This window comes from Nicotiana tabacum, chromosome 1 (genome assembly GCF_000715075.1).
Source record: "Nicotiana tabacum cultivar K326 chromosome 1, ASM71507v2, whole genome shotgun sequence".
Classification (NCBI taxonomy): Eukaryota; Viridiplantae; Streptophyta; class Magnoliopsida; order Solanales; family Solanaceae; genus Nicotiana; species Nicotiana tabacum.
In genome coordinates, this window is record NC_134080.1 from 2905513 (window position 1) to 2928113 (window position 22601).

At 34.7% G+C, this 22601-nt stretch overlaps 3 protein-coding genes across 4 annotated transcripts; 2 read left to right on the forward strand and 1 right to left on the reverse strand.

Moving 5' to 3' along the window:
* Positions 1–1121: 1121 nt before the first annotated feature.
* Positions 1122–4584, forward strand: LOC107813387 (small ribosomal subunit protein bS6c alpha-like). Its single transcript, XM_016638657.2, has 2 exons — positions 1122–1547; positions 4186–4584. The coding sequence occupies exons 1-2, from the start codon at positions 1203–1205 to the stop codon at positions 4423–4425; spliced, it is 585 nt and encodes a 194-aa protein (XP_016494143.1). The 5' UTR covers positions 1122–1202; the 3' UTR covers positions 4426–4584.
* A 6471-nt stretch (positions 4585–11055) lies between these two features.
* On the forward strand, positions 11056–13167 carry LOC107813388 (putative E3 ubiquitin-protein ligase RHA4A). Its single transcript, XM_016638658.2, has 3 exons — positions 11056–11525; positions 11646–11728; positions 12645–13167. The coding sequence occupies exons 1-3, from the start codon at positions 11313–11315 to the stop codon at positions 13039–13041; spliced, it is 693 nt and encodes a 230-aa protein (XP_016494144.1). The 5' UTR covers positions 11056–11312; the 3' UTR covers positions 13042–13167.
* A 2327-nt stretch (positions 13168–15494) lies between these two features.
* Positions 15495–22288, reverse strand: LOC107813389 (cellulose synthase-like protein G3). 2 transcript variants are annotated; one of them, XM_075227843.1, is made up of 6 exons: positions 21623–22288; positions 19412–19564; positions 18966–19091; positions 18364–18786; positions 17490–17837; positions 15495–16466 (listed from the first exon to the last, which is right to left on the reverse strand). In XM_075227843.1, exons 1-6 carry the CDS (start codon positions 22229–22231, stop codon positions 15912–15914), a joined length of 2214 nt encoding a protein of 737 aa, XP_075083944.1. In that variant the 5' UTR covers positions 22232–22288; the 3' UTR covers positions 15495–15911. The 2 variants fall into 2 exon arrangements, with proteins under 2 accessions (XP_075083944.1, XP_075083919.1); XM_075227818.1 differs by having other exon boundaries at positions 18346–18786.
* Between the last annotated feature and the right edge of the window lie 313 nt (positions 22289–22601).

The following is a 22601-nucleotide window of genomic DNA, read 5'->3' on the forward strand; positions in this document are numbered from 1 at the left end:
ATTATCATTTCTTCTTCTACTTCTTCTAATTTAAGCATGAGTAGCTAGATTTTCACTAGGGTTGTGACTCAACCCTAGAGTGTAATCTTAATGGGTATTTAACTTATTGCTTGTTTATGGTTGAGTGTTTATTATTTAGCCTTGTTCTTGCTTTTAATTGTAGAATTAATGGTTGAAATATTAGTTCATGACTTTTTGACTTGGTCTTTACTTGAGAAAGAGAGACTTAGTCTAGGAAAACTTGACTAACAAGAAATTGGGTCAATCGAGAGATTGATAAGTCCAATTAAAGGGTTGAACCTAGAGATAGTAAAACCCGACTAGAGATTTTTATCAACCGTTTTGTTCAATACCCAGTTGGACTTGAGAAAGCTAAATTTGGCAAAATCACTCTCTGACCGTGAGGTATTGAGTGGGTACTTGTGTGTTGATAGCTATAATACACCCCGTCCAATAAAACAAGCTTTAAAGTTTACAACTCATTAGGAAAACACCTAGGTGAAGGTCATAGCCCTAGGCCTTTTATATCATTTGAAAAACAACATAAACAATTTCCTAATTCATTTCTAGGTTTGCAATCTTAGTTTATATTAGACCTAGAAACAATCCAAGTCTGTGGAAGTGTAAATTGAGACAGTTTAAGCTCATACACTATAATATACACCCCTAACTCCCATTCATAGCTCCATGTGGAAAATCGACCCCGACTTCTTGTTGGATATTACTACTGCATCGACCGTATCATAACCTTAAATAGAGGTGTGACTTGAACGAGATTCATTTTTGGCACCGTTACCGAGAGCTAAAAAAATGGATTTAACTATATATTTGGTTTTGTGTGTGAATTGTCTTCTTTTCCTTCCGTGTTTGATTTTTGTGAATCAATTGTAGGTGCAACAATGGCTCTCATATGTATATTGTTATAATATATATTTCGATACAGTATTAGTATTTCATTTTAAAATATTAAATACCATATCTAATACCAATTTTTTTAAAATTTAAACCAAATACCATACGGAATACCAAATAACAAAATTTTCGACTTGGATACCAAATTATGTACAACCATATTTAGAAGTCTTGTGGGGGTGGTTAAAGGAAAGCCAATAAATTTTCTCTTGTAAAGTTTTACCAATGTTGGAATTGGGAATAAATTTTCCCTCCTTATCCACTTTATCTCTCTACAAGAAACAGCAACAATGGCGTCTTCTTCTTTATCATCACTATTCCCATCTTTCTCCGCATTCTCCTCTTCTAAACCTTCAATTCTCTCACTCACACATCCTTTTACTAAAACTTGTAAGACATCTGGACCAATAGTGAAGGCCCAGACTCTAGAATTTTCGGGATCTTTCTTTGAAGGTGGATTCGGAGGCGGAGATGATGAGCCACCAGCAACTACACCTTGGTCTGGGATTTCAGCCGTTGAAGATAAAGAGGAGCCGCAGTGTCCTCCTGGGTTACGCCCTTATGAAACTATGGCGGTTTTGAGACCCGACATGTCTGAAGATGAGAGACTTGCTCTTACCCAGAAATACGAAGAGGTATGAATTATGAATTTATGCAATTTTTTATACTCCCTCCGTCCCCAATTTATGTGAGAATATTTGACTGAAAAATGAGAAGTTAAAGTTAGACTTTTTCTAGATATAAAATGTTACTTTTGGACAGACTAAAAAGGAAAGAGCGTTCATATAAACTAGTTGATTTTCGTTTGTAAATTTTGAGTTTGCAATTGCTGATTTTTTACTATTTGAGCGTGAGAGTCGTAGAAGTTCAGAGTGCTAAACATTTATCTGTTGAATCTAATACTGCATCTTTCACAATTTGTTTGCAGTTTATGCTTATTTACAGTCAATTTGTTGACTGACTTTTTGAGATAAAAATGAGCTAGGCTAATTCATTTTCCTATAATTAAAATTGGAAAAATGACACTATATAGCCGCTCTCAAAATAATAACCAAAAATATATATAGTTTTTGTGTATATGTACATTCTATATGTTATATTCAAAAATTATACAAATTTTATACACTTTTTTCGGCTACCAAATGTAAATAATTTCTGACGCGGGCTAAAAGTGATAATACCCCATTAAAATTTGGATGCCGAAAACTGCACGAGAAGTATTATAAGTTGCACTTCTCTTCGTATCCAAATGATGAAAAATTGTTTCTTGATATGTTTGTTGAAGTTAATGAATAAGAAGTGAAGAGTGCCACACATTAGGACAGATGGAGTAAGTATTTTGAAGTTAAGCTGCCTATTTTGTCATTTGATACGCTTCAGCTGGTTTCCATGTGAATTAAGAAATGATTCAAATGGAGATAATTTGTACTCATTTGGAATAGGAAGATGGCTAGGGACAACAAATCGAGGAAGAAAAATAGTTGTTATTCGGTTTGCATTCATAATGAAAAGATTAGTTACGGTGAAAATGTAGCCATGTAGAGAGCGTAATTATTCCCTTGTATACGACTCTCAATCTTGCTTACTCTTCTCTTCAGTTCTTATTTCTCTTGGCTACAAAATCCTCTATTTTATTTTTCATTGTGAAAGGGTGGAAGCATGAAACCAAAAGAAGTTTTGAGCTTTGCAATTGATAATTTAAGCACAGGAGTATTAGAGAATACACTTCCATTTCCTCCGTCTAATAATCTGAGCTGTTGATCCAATAAAACTCTTAGAACTGCGGTGCATAATTTCATATTTCACCATAACTTAAGCTGGCATAGATATGATCCGAGTAACGAAGAAAATTATTTCTTGGCTTCTGCTACATTTTCATTATTCTTTTTCCCATGGAATGACTTTGCTTTTAATCTTTTTTTTTTTTCCATCTGTTGCTTGAGTCCAAATAGATGTAAGATATTTCCGCGCACAGGCACAAAACTTGATGTAGGTGGATGGCTCTAAGTTTCTTTGTAGTAGCTAGATATTGTGTTATACTTTCATTCAGAGGCAATTCAGGATTCAAACTCTATAGGTTCATCCTCTAAGGTTCTTAGCATTGAACCCATTGTATTTTTATAATTATGGGTTCATTATGAGTTCATATCTGCAATTTGTTGAAATTTCAGTGGATTTTTTCACATATTTTATGCTTCGCGTTGAAAGTACTGGGTTCAGATGAACCCGCTGCTGCAACATTGCATCCGCCCCTTGCTAATCACTGTGGCCTGCAGTAAGTCAAGCATGCCTAGGAAAGAGGTTTTCTTAGAATTCTCCCCTTTTCTTATAATGTTCTTAATACTCTACCTCTTACCAGTGGCATTTAGTGGTTTAACGAAATTATCATCACCTTCAACATATGCAACTACTTTGTGATTTTCTATGATTTTTGGCTAGTACCGGTAAATCGTTATGTTTTGCCTTAGTTTGATCATTGATTGGGTAATCAAGATATTAGGTGGTTGAGTTAAAAAAATAAAGAAAAAGAAGAAAAGATGGAGAAGCAAAACAGTTACAGAGGGAGAGATGATTTTCTTTAACCACTGAATCTGCAACCTTTAACCACTATGTTTCCAATGGAAAAGCTATGATTTGTTGGCTCTCCAAGTCTCCATTACCCCACACAACTCGCTGTCTCCACCTGCACAAACTATTGCCGACTTTAAACCTTTTTTGCATCCTTTGAACTCAAAGTAGCTCTTTTTTCACTTTCTTTTTTAGTTCCATTTCTGTCTAACAAGAATATTTTATTCCTTTTGTGATTAATTTTTAACCAGGTTCAGTATCTCTGAGTCTCTGGTTGCTCAATTTCATGCCCTTCCTGAGCCATTAACTGATTAGACATACTAAGAAAAGCTAACCATAGAATTATGTCTTCTAATTTAAGGGACAAGTTCCTAAATATTAACTTTGTTAACTTGAGAAATCTGTACAGTGTTATTGCTCGGATTTTCACCTGAAGCTACAAACAATATGTATATTCTTATTGCAGTGTTAATGCTTCAACTTGTCCTGGAGTAAGTAATTTTCATGTAATTGTTTGCGTTATAGATTCATTGCAACTGTTTTATGGAGTTACATCAAGTTCCGACACTATCTCCCTTCAATTTCAGTTGCACACAATACTGGCTATTTCATGAATGATGATGCAACTATTAAGTCTTTAAGTCTTTAGACCAAGTGTTTTCATAAGTCCTCCAATGTCGTTTTGCTTTTCTTTCTGTTGGGCAGTTGCTGGTTGCTGGTGGTGGTATGTATGTCGAGGTCTTCAATCGAGGGGTTATTCCACTTGCATACAGCATTAGGAAAAAAAATAAAGCTGGAGAGACAAATACATACTTGGACGGTATCTACCTCCTGTTCACCTATTTTACCAAACCTGAATCCATTGCAGCCCTTGAGGCAACAATGGTGGCTGATGATGATGTTATCCGATCATCCACTTTCAAGATTAGGAAAAGGAAATACTAGTTTAATTAGTTTGTTTAATTTGTATTTTTTCAGCTGTAAAAGACAATTACAGGGGGGAGGCAGGTTTTCCTCATCTCATCTCTCCTATGTTTTAGTCTTTTTCAAAGCAAAACAGTACCTTTTTGTAATATATTATTTATATTACTGGAGTTGCCATTACATTCTGCTTTAATATCCTCCAATTTGGCTGAACTATAATAGTAGAGCATTATTGAGCACTTGATAGTCCTGTGTAACTCCTGGAAACAGCCTCTCTGCCCTTTGGGGTAGGGGTAAGGTCTGCGTACATACTACCCTCCCCAGACCCCACTGGTGGGATTATACTGGGATGTTGTTGTTGTTGTTGTTGTTGATAGTCCTGTGTAAAGATGATTATTGATTTTTACTTTTCTTGAGTCTTTGGTTGTCAGGTCAGATTACAATTTCTCTTTATTATAGAATTTAAAACCACTTGTGTTTTAACCATGGTGTCGAGGTCAACTGTGTGCTCCTCGATTAATTTCACAGGGCATAGGGGTATGGTCTGCGTACACTCTACCCTTCCAAGACCCTACTAGTGGGATTTTACTGGGTGTGTTGTTGTAATTGGACACTTTTTGAACTTTGTTTATGAGCCCAAGTTGACTGTTGGTACTGAAGGAAGTTGAGAAACAGTATTCTTTTCTTTTTGTTGATGCCCTTTTGCCCTATCTAAACGAGTTTTTGACCAATATTGTTCCTTATCTTTGAGGATATGTCTATTTTGGTCCCTCGAATATAACCCTGAGCATATTTAGTCCCTTAAGTATGCTAAAGTGAAGCACCTTTAGGCTCACTGACATAATGTGTTCAAAAACTAACAGTGGTAACCAACTCTGATTCATGAAGCAAATCTTCTGCTCTGAAGCAAAACTTTTTTCTCCTTTTATTGGATAACGCAAATTATCACTTTAATTCCTCATTTTTAGATAATGTCTTCTAAAATTTTGACCTTGAAGATATCCCCGTCTATACCAATTTTCAATGAGAAAATGACACTGTATAACCGTTGTAAAAATAATAGCCGAAAAAATATACTCCCTCCGTTCCAATTTATGTGAACCTATTTGACTGAGCACGGAGTTTAAGAAAAATTGAAGACTTTTGAAATTTGTGGTCCTAAACAAGTCAAAAAGGGGCCCAGGGTATTTGTATGGTTATAAAAGCTTCTCATTAAAGGTAAAATTGTAAGTTAAGCTAAATTGTTACCAAATTTAGAAAGATGTCATTCTTTTTGGAACGGTCCAAAAAGGAAATAGGTTCACATAAACTGGAACAGAGGGAGTATAAAATTTGTATATTATTTTGTATATATACGTTTTGTATGTTAATATACAATAATTATACAAATTTTATATACTTTTTCGCCTATTAGATGTAAATAGTTTCTGGCGCGGGGTAAAAATAATAATATAATCTGGTTATTTGTTTGCTTCAATAATATGCCTAGAAGTAACCTTAGCAGCACTATTTTTTTTTCTTTCAAATTTTAACTTTTCTTTTTGAAAAAATCAACCGAAATTATTAAAAGTAAAAGTTTCAACGTTAAAATCTTAAATTTACCAGTTTTGTACTATTAGTGGGTGTTTGTTTATAAAATATTTTCGATAAGCAAATTAAAAAGACGATGAATGCCGAAACCAACCCCGTAATTGATCTTGGACAGATTCTTTTAGTGAGACTAAAAGTGCTCCACTTTAGCATACTTAAGGGACTAAATATGCTCAAGGTTATATTTGAGGAATCAAAATACACCTACCCACAAAGATAAGGGACAATATTGATCAAAAACTCTATCTAAACTGCCATGGCTTCCAAAAGTAGGACTAACCATTTTGTGGGTTGTGATTTAGACATTTGGTTCAAATTTTTGTGCTGATTGCTTTAAGACAAGTGTGTTGGCTTCCACCAGAACATCCAATCATAAAATAGTCAGTATATTGTTGATTTGTAAGAATTTTTTCCAAAGTCAGGCTACTTTATAGTAGATAAGTTTAATTTTCTTTGATTTCTTTTGCTTTATGGGAAATCTTGAGAACCAAGATTTAATGGTGTCATTTGAAGATGATCTCAATGTCCACTTTGAGAGGGGGAAAATAATGAAAATCTTCTCCATCCCACAAACAATAGTAGAACTTTATTCCAAGATATGCTTGAAAATCATGAGAAAGTAGATATTCATAATTTGTTTGTGTCTAAATTTTGATGGATAGAGTCCCGATACTTGTGTGATGTAGATAATAGATATTCGGCAAAATTTGTATTGTAAAGGTAGCAGATACTAAAAGAAATAATTGAGATGCGCGCAACTTGACACTGTGATGTCAAGAAAAAGGAGAGCTAGTAGGTTTGACATAATAGTGTCAGGTGTTTGCCATAATTATATTATCATATTTGGTTTTTCTATTTGTTGAAGGAAAGAGCAATATAATTACCTTAATTGAGTTTTCCTTTTTGTAGAAGGAAATTATAATTCTCCTATACTTGGCTAGTCCTTTTTCTTGTAGGAAAAAGTTTGGAGTTCTATAAATTGAAGGTTCGTCCTTCTCATTCAGTAGCATCCACAATGTAGCCATAGGGGATTGAGAGTAGTATTTAGGGGGAGAACTTTTCGGGACAAGTGTTAGTGCGTCACTTGTGTTTGCCTCTTCGTGAGGTTGTTCTCTCGATGTTTTGTACTCTTTTTTATATAGTGGATTGCTCATCTCCGCGGTGGACGTAGGTCAGTTGACCGAACCACGTTAAATGTTTGTGTCTCTTTTGGTATATTTCTCCTTTGTTGTATGATTTATCGTCGCTCAAGGTTTGCTTAGATAGCTTTCGTATGACACCTGATTTTTACGTTTCTAACAAATAGTGCATATTGAAGATATTTCTTAACAATTATTTTGTTATTTAAATTAGTTAATCTAAGTGATCACCCCGTCATCGGCGGCTAGTGCTCACCCTGACCAGGAAACAAGATTTTGCACTAATGCATGTTTGCTCTTCATATACAAGTCTTCTAACAATTGGTAAACTTGTCTTCATTTGAAAAGTTGAATCACTTTATGAGCACATGATTAAATTGAGATAGTATTTTTTTTATCCTTTGGCTGACTTAAAGGTCAATCTCTAATGACTGCTAGTTTCTTCTTTGTTTCTTTTTCGACTGTTGTTCGGGTCAATTTAAGCATAGTTCGATTATTCTATCGAGTACCCTACATCCAACCAATACAGTTACAGAGTAACTCCGTCCATCGAAACTTTAAAAATTACCTTGTATTCTTTGTCTCTGTTACAAAATAAAACCTAATCTCCATGATTTTCGTCCCACTTTATTGACCTGGCTACACCCTTGGATACCTCTTACACTGCTACTTAGCACAAGCCATGAGCTAGACCATAGGAAATATTAGTCGATATACCCTAAAATACCCTAAAATGGAATTGTTTTGTTCTCTTCTTGGCTAGGAAAATTATAATAATTACAATAAAAAAATTGGAAACTCTGCTCATGCGAGCTTGAAGAACATTGTCAATTCCAAGCTGACATAAAGATGAGTATTGCAGTAAGTTGACAGCCAGCGTAAAAATGTTCAGTGTGATAAATGTTCTCAAATTAACATGAATATAGTAGAATGGATACATACTCCATCTAGTTTAAGATTAAAGTAATTAATTTTTTTTTTATATATTTTTTTTTTGAGAATATACCTTGCCTTGGTGGATGAGACTGCAAATGTGATATATCATTTCCAAGTTTATGGATGGGACCCTTTTATGGAATCAAACTGCAGTGATAGGTGCATATGAATAGATACATGTTTTAGGGGCCACTTGTACTATATTCTTATTTATTTTCATATAAAAAAACTCATTTATGTGCAACACTTTGAGTGTAGTATGTGGAAGAACCACTCGTTTTGTGGATGTCAAACAGAATAAATTCCAAATGTTTTAGATTATATAAAAGAATTATCACTAAGGATTTGCTTTCATCCGTTTAAATCTTGGCGAGAGAGTTATTTGGTACATGTGCCGATGGTAGTCGGTAGAAAACAAGTAACAATAACAACAATCCAGCATAATTCTACTAGTGGGGTTTGGGGAGGGTAGTGTGTACGCAGACTTTACCCCTACTTTAGGATAGAGAGGCTGTTTCTGATAGACCCTCGGCTCTCTCCCTCCAAAAACTCCCCACCTTGCTCTTGGGGCGACTCGAACTCACAACCTCTTAGTTGGAAGGGGAGGGTGCTCACCACTTGAGCAACCCACTCTTGTCTGGTAGAAAACAAGTACTCGATGGAACAGTCGAGGCACGCCCAAGTTGTATGGACACCAAAACTATAAAATAAAAAAATCTAAAGAAATTACCCCTAATTGTGCACAGGGACGGATCCAGCAAGAGTGAAGCGGTGTCGCGTGACACCGCTTCGTCATAAATTTTTGTTAAATGTATATATAAATAATTTGCAAAATACCATATAAGTTACATAAATTATTAAGTGTGACACCACTTTCCATCAGCGCTTCTTGGCCAATTGGTATAGCGCTTGATTTCTTTAGGGAAGGTCACGAGTTCGAACTTTTTTGGAAAGTGTTTCATTCAGTGGTTAAACACTTTTGGCTTTTGTTGTTTCTTTTTAATTTTGGGTCAATTAAGTTATTTTGTTACTTTTTTATTCTTTAATTCTTTTACTTTTTTGTTAGAACTTTTTAAAATAGTTTTACTTTATAAGTGTACTCTATAAATTATTCGGGGTTCTCAAATAGATACTTTTATTTATAATTCAACTTAAATTTTAATAAATTATGTTAAAGCATCTATCAAACTTTCAAAATCAAGTTCAGAATCTCAAAATTCATCTAACTTGAAAGAAACGGCCAATGGTCGAAGCAACATCGACAAAGTAAAGGAATTAATTTAAATTCCTTAAAGGTTGACGCTGAAAGATTGACAACTCGGTTTTTTTTTTTTGGAGTACAGTGTAACCAAATATGTGATCTTTTGCTTCTATAGTTACTTGATTCAAAATGAATGCATTAACTAAGGGAAAGGAAATGTATTTTCAAGTATAAGATATACACCCGAGCGGATGCATCATGGTCGAAGCGCTGTCGAAAAGGTGTAATTTTTTTTCTTCTTTAAATGTGACACCGCTTACAAAAAATTCTGCGTACGCCACTGATTGTGCAGAGCACAAAACAACAACAACAATAACGACAGCAACAACAACAACAACAAATCTAATGAAATCGCACACGTGGGATCTAGGAAGGGTAATATATACGCGGATCTTATCCCTACCTTAGGAAGGAGGAGGAGATATTTCCGATAGACTCTGTGCAGAGCACTAAAGTACTTTCCAAATTTATATAAGAAAATCATCTATTTCTTGACTAAATTCAAGAATGACTTTTACCTTCCAACCCCAATGAGATTTTGAAAACTCAAGAAAATAGAGATTGAGAAATATCTAGTGAAGTTAGGTTTCAGCAAAATTGTCCCAATAAACAGTTGCACTATTGGTTTTCAATTACATGACAAGGTAATAACTGAAAGGTAAGTTAGGCTTATCTGATCAGTGCTCACCACCTTTGATGACAATCTTTTGAGGTTGATTGATTATCAGACAACTTATGTTTATGGGAATCTTGTCAAAAGACAAGTGAGAAAGTAAGATATTTGTATATACCTAAAGCAAAAGGGTAAAAAAATGTACCTCTTTTCTATCCTAACTATATCTTAATTTTACGCTACTTATATACCCTTATTGTTAGCAAATCGTCTCGTATTTGTACTTGAGCCTAACAAAGTTACACCTAAAGTATAACAAAGGTTAAATTTTATACCATAGTCAAAAGTAGAGCGTAAATTTGAACCATTTTCCTGAATTAATTTGACACGTAGAATCCATCCAATCCACGTTAGAACTCCGTTAAAGTCAAGAACATCAAATACGAGGTGATTGGCTAACGGCAAGAAATATGAATTGCCCTAAAATATAATGGATGATAACAACAACAACAATAACAATGGCCCAGTAAAATCTCACAAAGTGGGATCTGAGGAGGGTAGTGTGTATGCAGACCTTACCTCTATCCCGATAAGGGCAAAGATGTTGTTTCCGATAGACCATCGGCTCAGAAATATAACAGATGATAAACTTAAGATATTTTGTATAGTAGAGTAGTAAATTGTGACTTTTTCCTGTAACCTATGTATAGTTTTCAGATGCTATTCCAAAGAGAAAACTATGATTGAATCCTATGCTAAAAAAGATGAAGATGAAAGAGTGGGCTGAGGGACCTGGAATTATTGCCTTTTCTTTTTCTTTTTGTATGATATAAAATCTCAGTGGCAAGTTATGAGCAAGTCACATCATTGAAAAAGTGTAAATAAAGTAATCATGTTATATTGATCACTTACTTGATCTCAAAAGCACTACACATTTTAGCAGTCTCCTAAGCATTATTGGTACTGTCCTTATCAAATCTCAATTAAAATCCAAAATAAACATACCTTTTAACCTTTTTCATTTTTTCCTGATACAATGTTTTTCATCTTTGTTTGTATATATAAAGCTTAGGGGGCGGTCTTTACTGGATCCTGCATGAATACAGAATACTTTGTGTACCGAGCTGTCCTATATATAATGCTATAATGTTTAGGGTTTATAAACCCTAAACCCTAAACTCTAAGGTATCCTGATACAATGTTTGTTATCTTTATTTGTATATATAAAGCTTAGGGTGCGGTTCTTTTCCTGATCCTGCATGAATACAGGATATCTTGTGAACCGAGCTGCCCTATATATAATGCTATAGCCTTATAATCTTTCTCATTAAACCTTTTAACAAACTGAGTTTTAAGAGTTTTTGGTTCAATGGGGATCCCTGAGTCTCCTAGTCCACCTCATTTGTATCCTCAAGCACTTCAACTTAAACTTTATCAAGCTTTCATCTTCTCAATTCCAATACTTTTTTCTATAATTTTGTTTCTTTTGTTTTACTTGTTTTATCTCAAAAGAAGGGCTTCTATTGGTTCTATTTCCCCTGCAACAACAATTACAAGGAGTTCAACTCATGCTATTATTCATGTCAGTAAATATCTCCTAGCTGATTAGTCTATGTTTAAATTTCATAATATTTCAAGAACCATAGTATACAAACTAAAAAAATTGGTAGTTTGCTAATAGTTTTTTTATTTTATTTTGCAGGGTGAGGTAGATATAAAGGGGATGCTCAAGAACAAGCTTCCTGTAGTAATATTTGATGAAGATTCAATGATGAGAGATTCCCAGTAAGTTAACTTTTGTTTGTGCTACTGGACAAATCCATAGTCTTTATACAAAAAATTTGACAGGTCTAATTCAAGAGTTTGACGGGAGCCTTGGTGTAATTGGTAAAGTTGTTTTCATGTGATCAGGAGGTTACAGGTTCGAGCCGCGAAAACAGCTTCTTGCAGAAATGCAGAGTAAGACTGTTTATAATAGATCCTTGTGGTCCGGCCTTTTTCCGTACCCAGCGCATAGCAGGAGCTTAGTGCACCGGCTGCCCTTTTTTAATTCAAGAGTTTTAATGGGAGCCTTGGTGTAATTGGTAAAGTTGTTGCCATGTAACCAGGAGGTTACGGGTTCGAGCCGTGTAAACAGCCTCTTGCAGAAATGCACATTCTGGTTCGGTCCTTCCCCGGACCCGTGCATAGCAGGAGCTTAGTGTACCCGGCTGCCCTTTTTTTAATTTTAAGAGTTCCATTTCATCCTTAAAACTTTAGACAAGTCCTTATAACTTTTTATCTACTTCATATCTTAGTTCAGGACTATAATTTTAGAATATAGACAAACTAAATGCTGCCAAAAGTTACAGATAAAAGGGTGCCTGGATTCTGATAATGATTTTTAGCTAACATGTGGTTCAAAAATTTGAAGAGGAGTCTTGGCGTAACTGGTAAAATTGTTGTCATGTGACCAAGAGGTCGCGGGTTCGAGCTGTAAAAGCAACCTCTTGCAGAAATGCAGTCTAAGACTGCGTACAATAGATCCCTGTAGTCCGGCCCTTCCCCGAACCCTGCGCGTAGCAGGAGCTTAGTGCATCGGGCTGCCCTTTTATGTGGTTCAAAGACTTCATTATTTGAACATACTACAGCATTATAAGGGTGAATTTAAGGCAATTTTTTGTCAATATAGTACTTACAATTATGAGATATTTTGTCACAGGTGTTGTGTTTGCTTGGGAGAATTTGAGATCAAAGAAGAGTTGCATCAGTTACCTTCTTGTAAACACATTTTCCATGTCGAATGCATACGCCATTGGCTTCGTTCGAATTTCTCTTGTCCTCTTTGTAGATGTCATGTTATTATTACAAGACAAAATCCGCAACCTCAACAGCAACCAGCTTCTAATCTTGAACATAACAATCAAGTCAGATTAGATATTGAAGAGGAAAGTGAACAACGCGATAGAACGATTAACACAGCCAATATTAGCAGAGAAGAGCAACATGTGGTGATAATCGAAGAATTTTCTAGTGCTAGTTCATCCTCTGGCACTACTGAAAATAGTGAAAGAGATTCTTCTCATGTAGAAACTCTTGTTATCAGTATTAAGGCCTAATTTTGCTGCATTTCTTGAATTGTATATTTAGCATTGGGAGTTCAGGAATGATAGATTAGCAGAGAAGTTTAGGGGATACCATTTTATACACATCAGAATCTGATTATTAGATGGAACTTTGCAAAATCATGCTTTTATTTACTTCTCAGTAAAAAGAAGAAAAAAAATAGCACACAAAAGTGTTACATATATATTATACAGTATAAGATATGACATTACTGTATGGATCAAAATCCACTCTAGAATATTTGAAATAAAATAATACTAAGGAAAGGGTTTTCGTGCCGTGGGTAGAGGTCGGGGTGCCAGTCATGGTCGAGCTCAAGCATCGTCAATGAAGCTGTAACGGTTAGTTTTCAAAATAGGGTATTAAAGGAAATATTCCGTGGATATTCTCTGTCCATGTACTATTAGGGTTTACTAGGAATGTGTCTCATATAAATAGAAGAAACAGTGAGAATAGAGGCACGTGAGATTCAATTGTAAGAAAACACTTTGAAAAAAAAAATTCATTCTTCACTCAATACAAGACTTTACTTTTTCATTAAGATTCTCAATCCTCAATCGTTTGAGGTTCTGTTGTTCAATCATTGTCAGATGGAAGATTCTTTTGTTTCACCTTTTGCTTATTAAATTATTCCTCTTAATTACATGAGTGTCATTATATTATTCTTAACTAAGATTAATCAATGTCTAACTGAAATTAATTACCTGAACCAAGGTTTATGTTTTTGGGTCAAACAATTACATATAACAATTTTTTTGTTTTGTTTTGGCAAGACATATGACAGTCAGTCTTTTTTTTAAGCGAAAGAAAAAGAATATTGGAAATTGAAAATGGAAAAAAAAATTGTCGGAAACTCAATTTTTCGTTTTGACATGAACTTCAGTGATGGAAATATTGAATTAATTATTTCGTATGAATATTAGCCCTGGAATCAATAAATCCAATATGTAGTAGATCTTTCTAGAATGAGTCTGTTAATTTTACGAAAATCTCCAAAATATAGGTAGACCTTTTTGAATAATTCAAAATAGTAACCTAATTTGTTCCGGATTTAGTATTTACTAGTTTATCTAATTCATATCTAAATAAAATTTATAGCCAAATTGAATTTCCTAATTCTACTTAAAGCGGGTTTTATACTATTATAAATAAAGGTGCTGCTACCTATTTTTTATGCGAAAATTCATAATTTTATTCCTACAAACAACATGGAGCGGCGGATGTACATGGATACTTATGGTTGCTTGAGCACCCATTACTTTTAACCGGATTTAGTAAATTTGCATAGGCAATTATAAAAATAGTTAGATAAATATGGAGTGAGCACCCATAACTAAACTTTTTTTTCCTCTTCTTTCAGCTACAGTTGTACTTCGATATATGTTTACACCAGTTGAATTGAAAGAGGATGAGAATTTATGTTCTGAGATAAAGGAAGATGTTCGAGAGGAGTGTTTAAAGTTTGGGCCCGTGGGATTAGTCAAGGTGTGCGAAAATCACTCACAGGGTGTTGTTTTGGTTAAATTTAAGGATCGAAGGGATGCTCGTAGGTGGATTGAGGCGATGAATGGACGATGGTTTGCTGGTAGGCAAATTCATGCTAGTGAGGATGATGGAAGTGTTAATCATGCTTTAGTTCGAGATTTAGATGAAGAAACTGATAGATTGGAGAAGTTGGGAGCTGAACTTGAAGCTAGTTCATCGACATTGGCGGACCCAGAATTTTGTGCAGACGACAGCACAGCATAGTGGCAGACCCAAAATTTTGTGCAGACGACAGCAACTACAACCACTAGTAAGTGCAGCAATCAAACTCTTTTTTTTTTGTTCATAGCTGATAGCAGGGCCTCAAAACAACATCATTTTGAATTATTTTTTTCTTTCTAGAATGATTATCTGCTATAACATAGTTCACATTTACAAGCAATATATGAAACAATGTAGCAAATTACGTAAATAGCTTGCTTGTTTAACAAACCACTATAAACTAACTAAACAATAAACCAGTTTAAAACTAAATAAAATTTTGGTTCATAATTGTAGATCCGCCTCTGTTCATAGACAGGGGCGAAGGCACACTTGGGTTAGGGTGGTCACCTGACCACCCTTTGACCATCCTTTGTCGGAAAATTACACTGTTTATATAGGTAAACTATTAGATTTTAGAGGTACATAACATGTATTGAACACCCTTTGTCGGATTATTTTTTTTACTTATTTCAAGTTTGAACACCCTTAAGAAAATTCCTGGCTTCGCCACTGTTCATAGATGTGCTTTTCCATGTGTAAATAGTAGCAACACCAATTTTTGCTTGCTATTCAATCGATATGTGTATGCACTTTTTGAATAGAAATCAAAAAGAGCTCAACTTGTCGCACGCCAACTAGATGCAAAATCTATTTACGTATTAATTAGAGAAACTAGGAAATATCAATTCCTGAACAGTTTTATGTTTTCTGCAACAACTTTTAATTATTCTTCAACATAACTGATTCAAATACAGTAGAATATAAAGAAATACAACAATATACATTCTATGAGATCTCCATGATCCTTTTATTTCTGAAATATCAACTAAATCTAATATTGGCTTATTCAACTAAACCTAAGTAGTAATAAGACTACAAGAACACTAATTCTCTGTGGATACTCTATTGCTAAGCTAGTGAATACAATCACCAAAAATCCGAAGTAAACAACAACAGCAATAACAACAAACTCAGTATAATCTCATAAGTCGAGTTTGGGGAGGGTAATATGTACGCAGACCTTACCCTTAGCTAGAAAATACAGAGGTTGTTTCCGATAGATCCTCGGCTCAAAGGTCCAAAGGAAAAAAAAGAAGAAAAAACTTCTTTGTTGTTACACACTTCTTAGAATAAAAGCAAATGCCATATAGAGAATACCAACAACAAATGTGGAGATAATAGTGACCTTTGTAGGCATTCTTCCTTTATCAGCTCTCAAAACCATAGCTTCATAAATTGGCAAACAATTTATTACTACAAAACCAGCAATAAACATTTGGATTAAGAGACCATCCAAGCTTTGATCACCCTTGAAAATATCTACTAATGCTTTGACAAATGCTACTAAATTGATTATTGCTGCTGTTGCTAACATAACGAACATAGGCGAAACAACCCCAAACTCGAAAATTCCTTGATAATACCTTTTACCTTGGTCATCATCCACTACTTTGCTTGTCAAACTAAACCCTTGTGTAGCCATGCCTAAGTGTTTAGTTACATACTCAATTGTTCCAAATAGAAAAGATGTTAATCCCCTTATCATCCATATTCTTTGGTCATTCCACCACCTTTTCCATGTCCCTTTAGCGGACATAAATACCAAAAAATCTTGCCCGTACGCTCCAAGAAATAGAAAAACGTACAAGAAAAACCAGGGATCTGAAACCTGCAGCCAATGTTTTAAAAGAAATGCGATTTTAGATGATCATATGTTATATCTATAAGCAATGGGAGGCAGGATTTGCACTAAGGAAGTTCAAAAAATAAAAAAAGGACTGTGACTAGTAGGAATCGAACAAGTGACCTCACAAAGATTGAACCCCCTTGACTATAGAATTATGCCTTCAAGTTATGTCAAGGGGATTCAAAATATAATATATAAAGATATAAAACAGATTTTGCCTTATATATAGAGTGTAATTTTTTGGCGAAGGGGGTTCGGGTGAACCCTCTTCCGCCCTCCTAAATCCGCCCCTATCTATAAGGAACAACAACAAAAACAAACAACAATATACACAGTGTAGTCCACAAGTGGGATCTGGGGAGGGTAGAGTGTACGCAAACCTTATCTATGCCTTTAAGAAGGCAAAGAGGCTGTTTTAGGTAGACCCCCGGCTCAGGAAGAAAAAAGGAGAGAGGCAATAACAAGCAAACCAATCTGACAACCGAAGCAAAAAGACAAAACCAACACTAAGGAATGCAATCAGAAAACCGAAACAAACACAACAACAAGTAATAACAGAAGTTTAGGGATGCGAAAGACACTAAGGGGTCGTTTGATATGAGGTATAAGAAGGTATAAGAGTGGTATAAAAATTTAATACCACCTTAATACTCGGTTTGGTTAGCAAACCATGTATAAGTTATCCTGGTGTTAATTTTAATACTGGGATAACTTATACCTTATAGAAGGTGGGGTAATTAGCACCGGTATAACTTATACTTTCTTTTTAGAAATTATGCACTTGTCATTCTTAATACAACATACCAAACAATGAATAAACAACAATCACATCATAACTAATCCCAGCATAACTTATCCCAATATAACTTATACCGGCATAACTTATACCGGTATAAATCGTATTCCAACCAAACGACCCCTAAGTGATGTATCAAGAACTAAAGTTACTATTCACTATGTGTTTTTGCTTGCTATATTTTGTACATAACTTAAATTGGTGCATACCTTTGGAAAGATGGGAACCCCATTGAGGAGAGCAAGTTGAGGAATGAAGGCATATAGAGAAATTGGTATTGACCAAATGGGCCAAAATGCATAATGAGCATAACAATGGGCCATAACAAAGCCCATGGACGGAACACCGAAAGTTAATGGGCTATATTTTGAGAAACCAACTTCAAGTAGGCCCACAGACCACCTCTTGTTTTGGCTGACCACATCATGAAGAGAAATAGGTACATCTCCTAAAAATGCAGGCCTTTTAGGATTGCAAAACACAGACTTCCAACCTTCACATTGAAGTCTATAACCTGTGTAGTAATCCTCCACTAGTGATCCATACCTAAAGCCCATCTGCATAATTTTGACAGAAATGTATATTTTTAGCTGCTCCAAAAAAATAGCCGTTAAAATATGTATTTTTGTATATGTATGTATGCTATATACGTATTTTATATACTTTTTGACTAGCAAAATACAGTTAGTTTCGATCGACTAGCCAATTTTATATTTTGACCTAATTTTGGAATATGTCGGCTTGTCGCAAGGAGATTTAAAAATATATAACATATATGGCAAGTTCGAATGATTGCCACGAAAAAAAAATTGTTGTTGCAGTTATACTCCACATTCACTGACTTGTGCTCTTGTTGCTTCGGCTCTAGCAACTTTTTTCGTGGCAACAAAATCTTACATATGGCAAGTTCGAACTGATAGAGTTGGTTCGAACTTGCCATATATATATATATATAATATGACGAACCTAAATAATAGAGGGATGGTTATGGCGGGTAAATCCAGCAGTCCAATAATTGCTAAAAGCTTGACGCTCTTCATCGCTGTTAATATAATCATCGTCCACTTTTCCTCTCTCGATTACATTTTCTATCCTTGTCTTCATGTTTTCGTACATCAACTGCAAAATTTCTTGGGCCTGAATGGGCTTCTTCACATCATGATCTGGGAATAATTCTGGAATTTCGGGTTTCTCGAACAAAGATGGATTCCCAAAGAAAGCCCGACGATGAAAAAAGCATCCAGTTCCAACATAATTGGGCCCACGTAGCCCATCCATGCCCACTGGATTAGTATGAAATAGGCCTTTTAGCTCACTACCATAAATATCTGCATCGTTAAGCCCATGAAATTGTTGAGGAAACTGGACGTAGGCTAAATTGGGCCGTAATGTTTGGTCCAAAAAGTAGCATAAAGCCCGTTTAGGTGTTGATGGATCATTAGAGTACATGTCACAATCCAGTGTCAAAATTATTGGTGCATTTGTCATAATTCCCGATACTCGAAGCTATAAAAATAATTACACAATCAGGTCACTTAAAGGACAATTACATATAACTATATACAAGCGTAAGTATTATAATCAAGAAAAGATTATAATAACTTGTTGTAACCGATCAAACTATGTTGATTTTGTAAAAATTATTTATACTGTCAGTGTATAATATTTGACGAGATTTTACTTACCAAAGCATTGAGGGCACCTGCTTTAAAATAATGAGGGAAGTTTTTGCTTTTCTCTCTTGAAAGATAAATAAGATTTGGCATTCCGTGACCTTCTATATCTCTGTCTTTGCCACTTTCTAATAATACCTGCTCCAATCATTTTAGGCAAAATGTAGACTATTAGCAGCTGATGCAGACAGGGGCGAAACCACCTTTTGTTAAGGGTGGTCAACTCGAGATATTACGAAAAATTATACTATGTATATAAGTAAAATATTTGATGTAAATGTATATAATATATATTGAACATCCTTTATTGGAGTTTTTTTTTTAATTCTTTCAAGTCTGAATACCCTTACGGAAACCCACCGGATGCAGATGTAGATGCATGCAAATGCACTCACTTGATTTTCAATATGTTGTTATATAGGGATGTTGTTATAGAGAGATCTAACTGTATGACGAACCTGAATAATAGAGGGATGGTTATGGCGAGTAAATCCAGCAGTCCAATATTTGCTAAAAATTTGACGTTCTTCCTCGCTGTTAATATAATCTTCCTCCACCTTTCCCCTCTCAACCACATGTTCTATCCTCGTTTTCATGTTTTCGTACATAAACTGCACAAAAATAAAAAATTATAAATTGTTAAATTCCCTTTACACCGAATATTTTTAGTAATTTCAAAGGGCAGAATAAAAATAATAAGCTGTCCTTATAAGAGCTATGACATTATTATTAGCAATCAAAATTTATGAATCAACACATGATTACAACAAACATGACGTGTATATATATAGTATATAATTAATTCGTTATTTTGCGATATATTAAATGAGTGATGATAAAAAATATCTGATTCATTCCATGGCTATAGCGTCAGAAGGATTGAATTCAAAGCAAAATGACAAAGAGAAATAGAATGGAATATCTTCAGATAAATATTGAAATTAAATAAACTTTTTGACCTTAGACTAGTCAAGAAAATTGTGCAAGTTGCTTATCCTACTACTACGTACACAAAATTAGCTATTATTCTCCGTGATTTCCTTGCCCCTATATGCCCCTTCAATGATTGCTATAGACAATGAATATACCAAAATATATTACTAGAAATTAACCTAATGTCTTTTTCTTGCTTTTTCAAATTTATTTATTGTACCTTTCTCATCTTTGTACTTAAGAGCGGATCCAGCCTATTACATTTTTATTTTCGTGAACCGGGGCAGATTTAGGGGGCAGAAAAGGGTCACCCGAACCCCTTTCGCCAGAAAAATTATACTTTATATAAGGCAAATTTGTTTTTTATATTTATATATTAAGTTTTGAACCTCCTTAAAACAGTCCAAAAGTGTAGCTTATTGGTCGAGGGGTTCAAAACCTTCCTAAGGTCATAGGATCAATTCCCACTAGCTAAAAAAAAATTTAACTTATTCTTATTTAAACCCCCTTCGTGGAGATCCTGCCTCCGCTATGCCTCCGCTACTGTTCGTGAACCCAATAGCTTTTGCACATATCATGTATATGTGTTAAAAAAATTCATTAAATATTCATAATTTTTTATTGCGAACCCAGTTATTCATTTTATTTTTACTTAGGTCGCTATAGAAACCTATAAATTTTAAATCTTGGCTCCGCCTTTATTTGTATGGTATCATTTTTTGTCATGTAATTAACAAAGAGTTGTGGAACGTGACCTGTTATGGGGTATAAATGGCAAATAGTTCAAAGGTCTCTATCTAAATCCCCATCTCTGCGGATATTTAACGTACATCACACATTCTTGAATTTTTCATCACAAAGTAAAACTAATAATAATAAAACTTTATATTAAAATAATCGCATTATAGTTCAGATGACACATATTTTCAAGAAATACAGGCATGCACCAATAACTTGAACTTTAATATAATTAGGAAATCAAATGACTAACTATGTCTTAATATGAACAAGTCAAAACAAGCATATTTTGTTAAAATAAAACTTAATCTAATACTCAAAAAGAGAAATACACTGTATACATGTCTCCAAACTCTAATCATCTGGAGAAGTCGAGGATTATTGGTAACTTATCAATCACGATAATATTTAAATATCATGTTAAAGTTAATTCGTAAAGTTAATACATTGATTGTGAAGTTATTTTATATTAGGAGAGTAATTTAATAAAGGGCAACCCGGTGTACTAAGCTCCCGCTATGCGCGGGGTCCGGGAAAGAGTTGAACCATAAAGGTCTATTGTACGCAGTTTTACCTTACATTTTTGCAAGAGTTGTTTCTACGGCTCGAACCCGTGACCTCCTGGTCACATGGCAGTAACTCTTAGGTATATTTAGAGGCGGACCCATGTGTATGGGTGAGGGGTCTCCGAACCTCGTAAACTTCGGATGAAATCCTGTATATATTATACGTATATGCCATGAAAATGGTTAATTTAAAGCAGTTGGTCTGGTACCCTGAATACTAAAACCCTTTAGGGGTACTAATTGAGCAGAATAATGTGCCACGTGGCGTAAAAATTCTGTGTCCGCCACTGGGTATATCAAACTTAAAGACTTTATGAAGACCTTATGTCAAAGGTTTAGGAGTTTTCACGTAAAACATATTGAAACAGCTGAAAATAAAACTTAGAATGGATTTATAAAAATAAAATAAAAAGAGCAAAAAGGAAAACATACCTTAATTTTCTGAGTCTCAGAATTTTCAGAATAATTAGAACTAAAATACGCATCTGGACACCTTTCAACTATTTTATTTTCCCTACAAAATGGCAACCAAAATACAGCAAATTTTGCAGCTTCCATAAAAGCAAACAACGTAAGCTCAGAACCTCCATCATCAGAAACATAAACTGAAACTTTCTCAACCGGATAATCATACGCCATAACCGATAACGCCGTATTCACGACGTTTAACGGCGGCTCCTTGTAAGGATCCGCCGTACAAATAAATATATCAAGTGCCGGAAAATTTCCGGCACTAAAATTTTTGAGTTTTTCAGGATATTCAGTACGTGTTAGTGGACACATACGAAAAGATTGAATTGTTAACCACATAAAGGCTAGAATTAAATCGGAAATTAATATTAAAAATAATATGGAGAAAGAGATAAAGGAAGTAGAGTTTAAGAGTTTGAGTGTGTGGTTATAGAAAAGAGCTAGGATGGCAAAAAGGTAAATAAGTGCAAATGCACGGTTGAGGATGAGCTGTAGACGTTTCACTTTGAGGGAGTGAAGACCGCCGTTGACGGTGGTGGTTGTGGCGGCGCCGGTGGCTGTGGTTTCCATTTTTGCGAGGCGCTGATGCTTAAAGTATGTTACTAGGGTCGATGGACGGATAGTGGTGAGCAGCCCTTCTATTTATAGCAAATTATGTACGTGTTTGGAAAATATTTTAGTTTAATTGGTAAAAATAAAGGAAAAATATACTGTATAGCTGCTATAAAAATAATAGCCGGAAAATGTATAAAATTTGTATATTTTTTGTATATATATACAATCTGTATGTTATATACAAATTTTATACACTTTTTCAGCTAAAAGATGTAAATAGTTTTTGGCACGAGTTAAAAGTGATAATACCCCAAAAATAAAAAGTCATTTGAAGCGGAAAAAAAAAAAGGAAAGAGAAAGTTCAAAGTAATTGAAGTTGTGTTTA

What these genes read in the sequence shown, in the direction of transcription:
- LOC107813387 (XM_016638657.2), top strand. Translation starts at nt 1,203, where the DNA reads ATGGCGTCTTCTTCTTTATCATCACTATTCCCATCTTTCTCCGCATTC. An exon ending in TTACCCAGAAATACGAAGAG is followed by an intron (nt 1,548 to 4,185) that starts GTATGAATTATG and finishes TCTGTTGGGCAG; the next exon opens with TTGCTGGTTGCTGGTGGTGG.
- LOC107813388 (XM_016638658.2), top strand. Translation starts at nt 11,313, where the DNA reads ATGGGGATCCCTGAGTCTCCTAGTCCACCTCATTTGTATCCTCAAGCA. An exon ending in CAACTCATGCTATTATTCAT is followed by an intron (nt 11,526 to 11,645) that starts GTCAGTAAATAT and finishes TTTATTTTGCAG; the next exon opens with GGTGAGGTAGATATAAAGGG. An exon ending in TCAATGATGAGAGATTCCCA is followed by an intron (nt 11,729 to 12,644) that starts GTAAGTTAACTT and finishes ATTTTGTCACAG; the next exon opens with GTGTTGTGTTTGCTTGGGAG.
- LOC107813389 (XM_075227818.1), bottom strand. Translation starts at nt 22,231, where the DNA reads ATGGAAACCACAGCCACCGGCGCCGCCACAACCACCACCGTCAACGGC. An exon ending in ATGTAATCGAGAGAGGAAAA is followed by an intron (nt 17,838 to 18,345) that starts GTGGACGATGAT and finishes AAAATTATGCAG; the next exon opens with ATGGGCTTTAGGTATGGATC. An exon ending in GGGTTCCCATCTTTCCAAAG is followed by an intron (nt 16,467 to 17,489) that starts GTATGCACCAAT and finishes CATTGGCTGCAG; the next exon opens with GTTTCAGATCCCTGGTTTTT.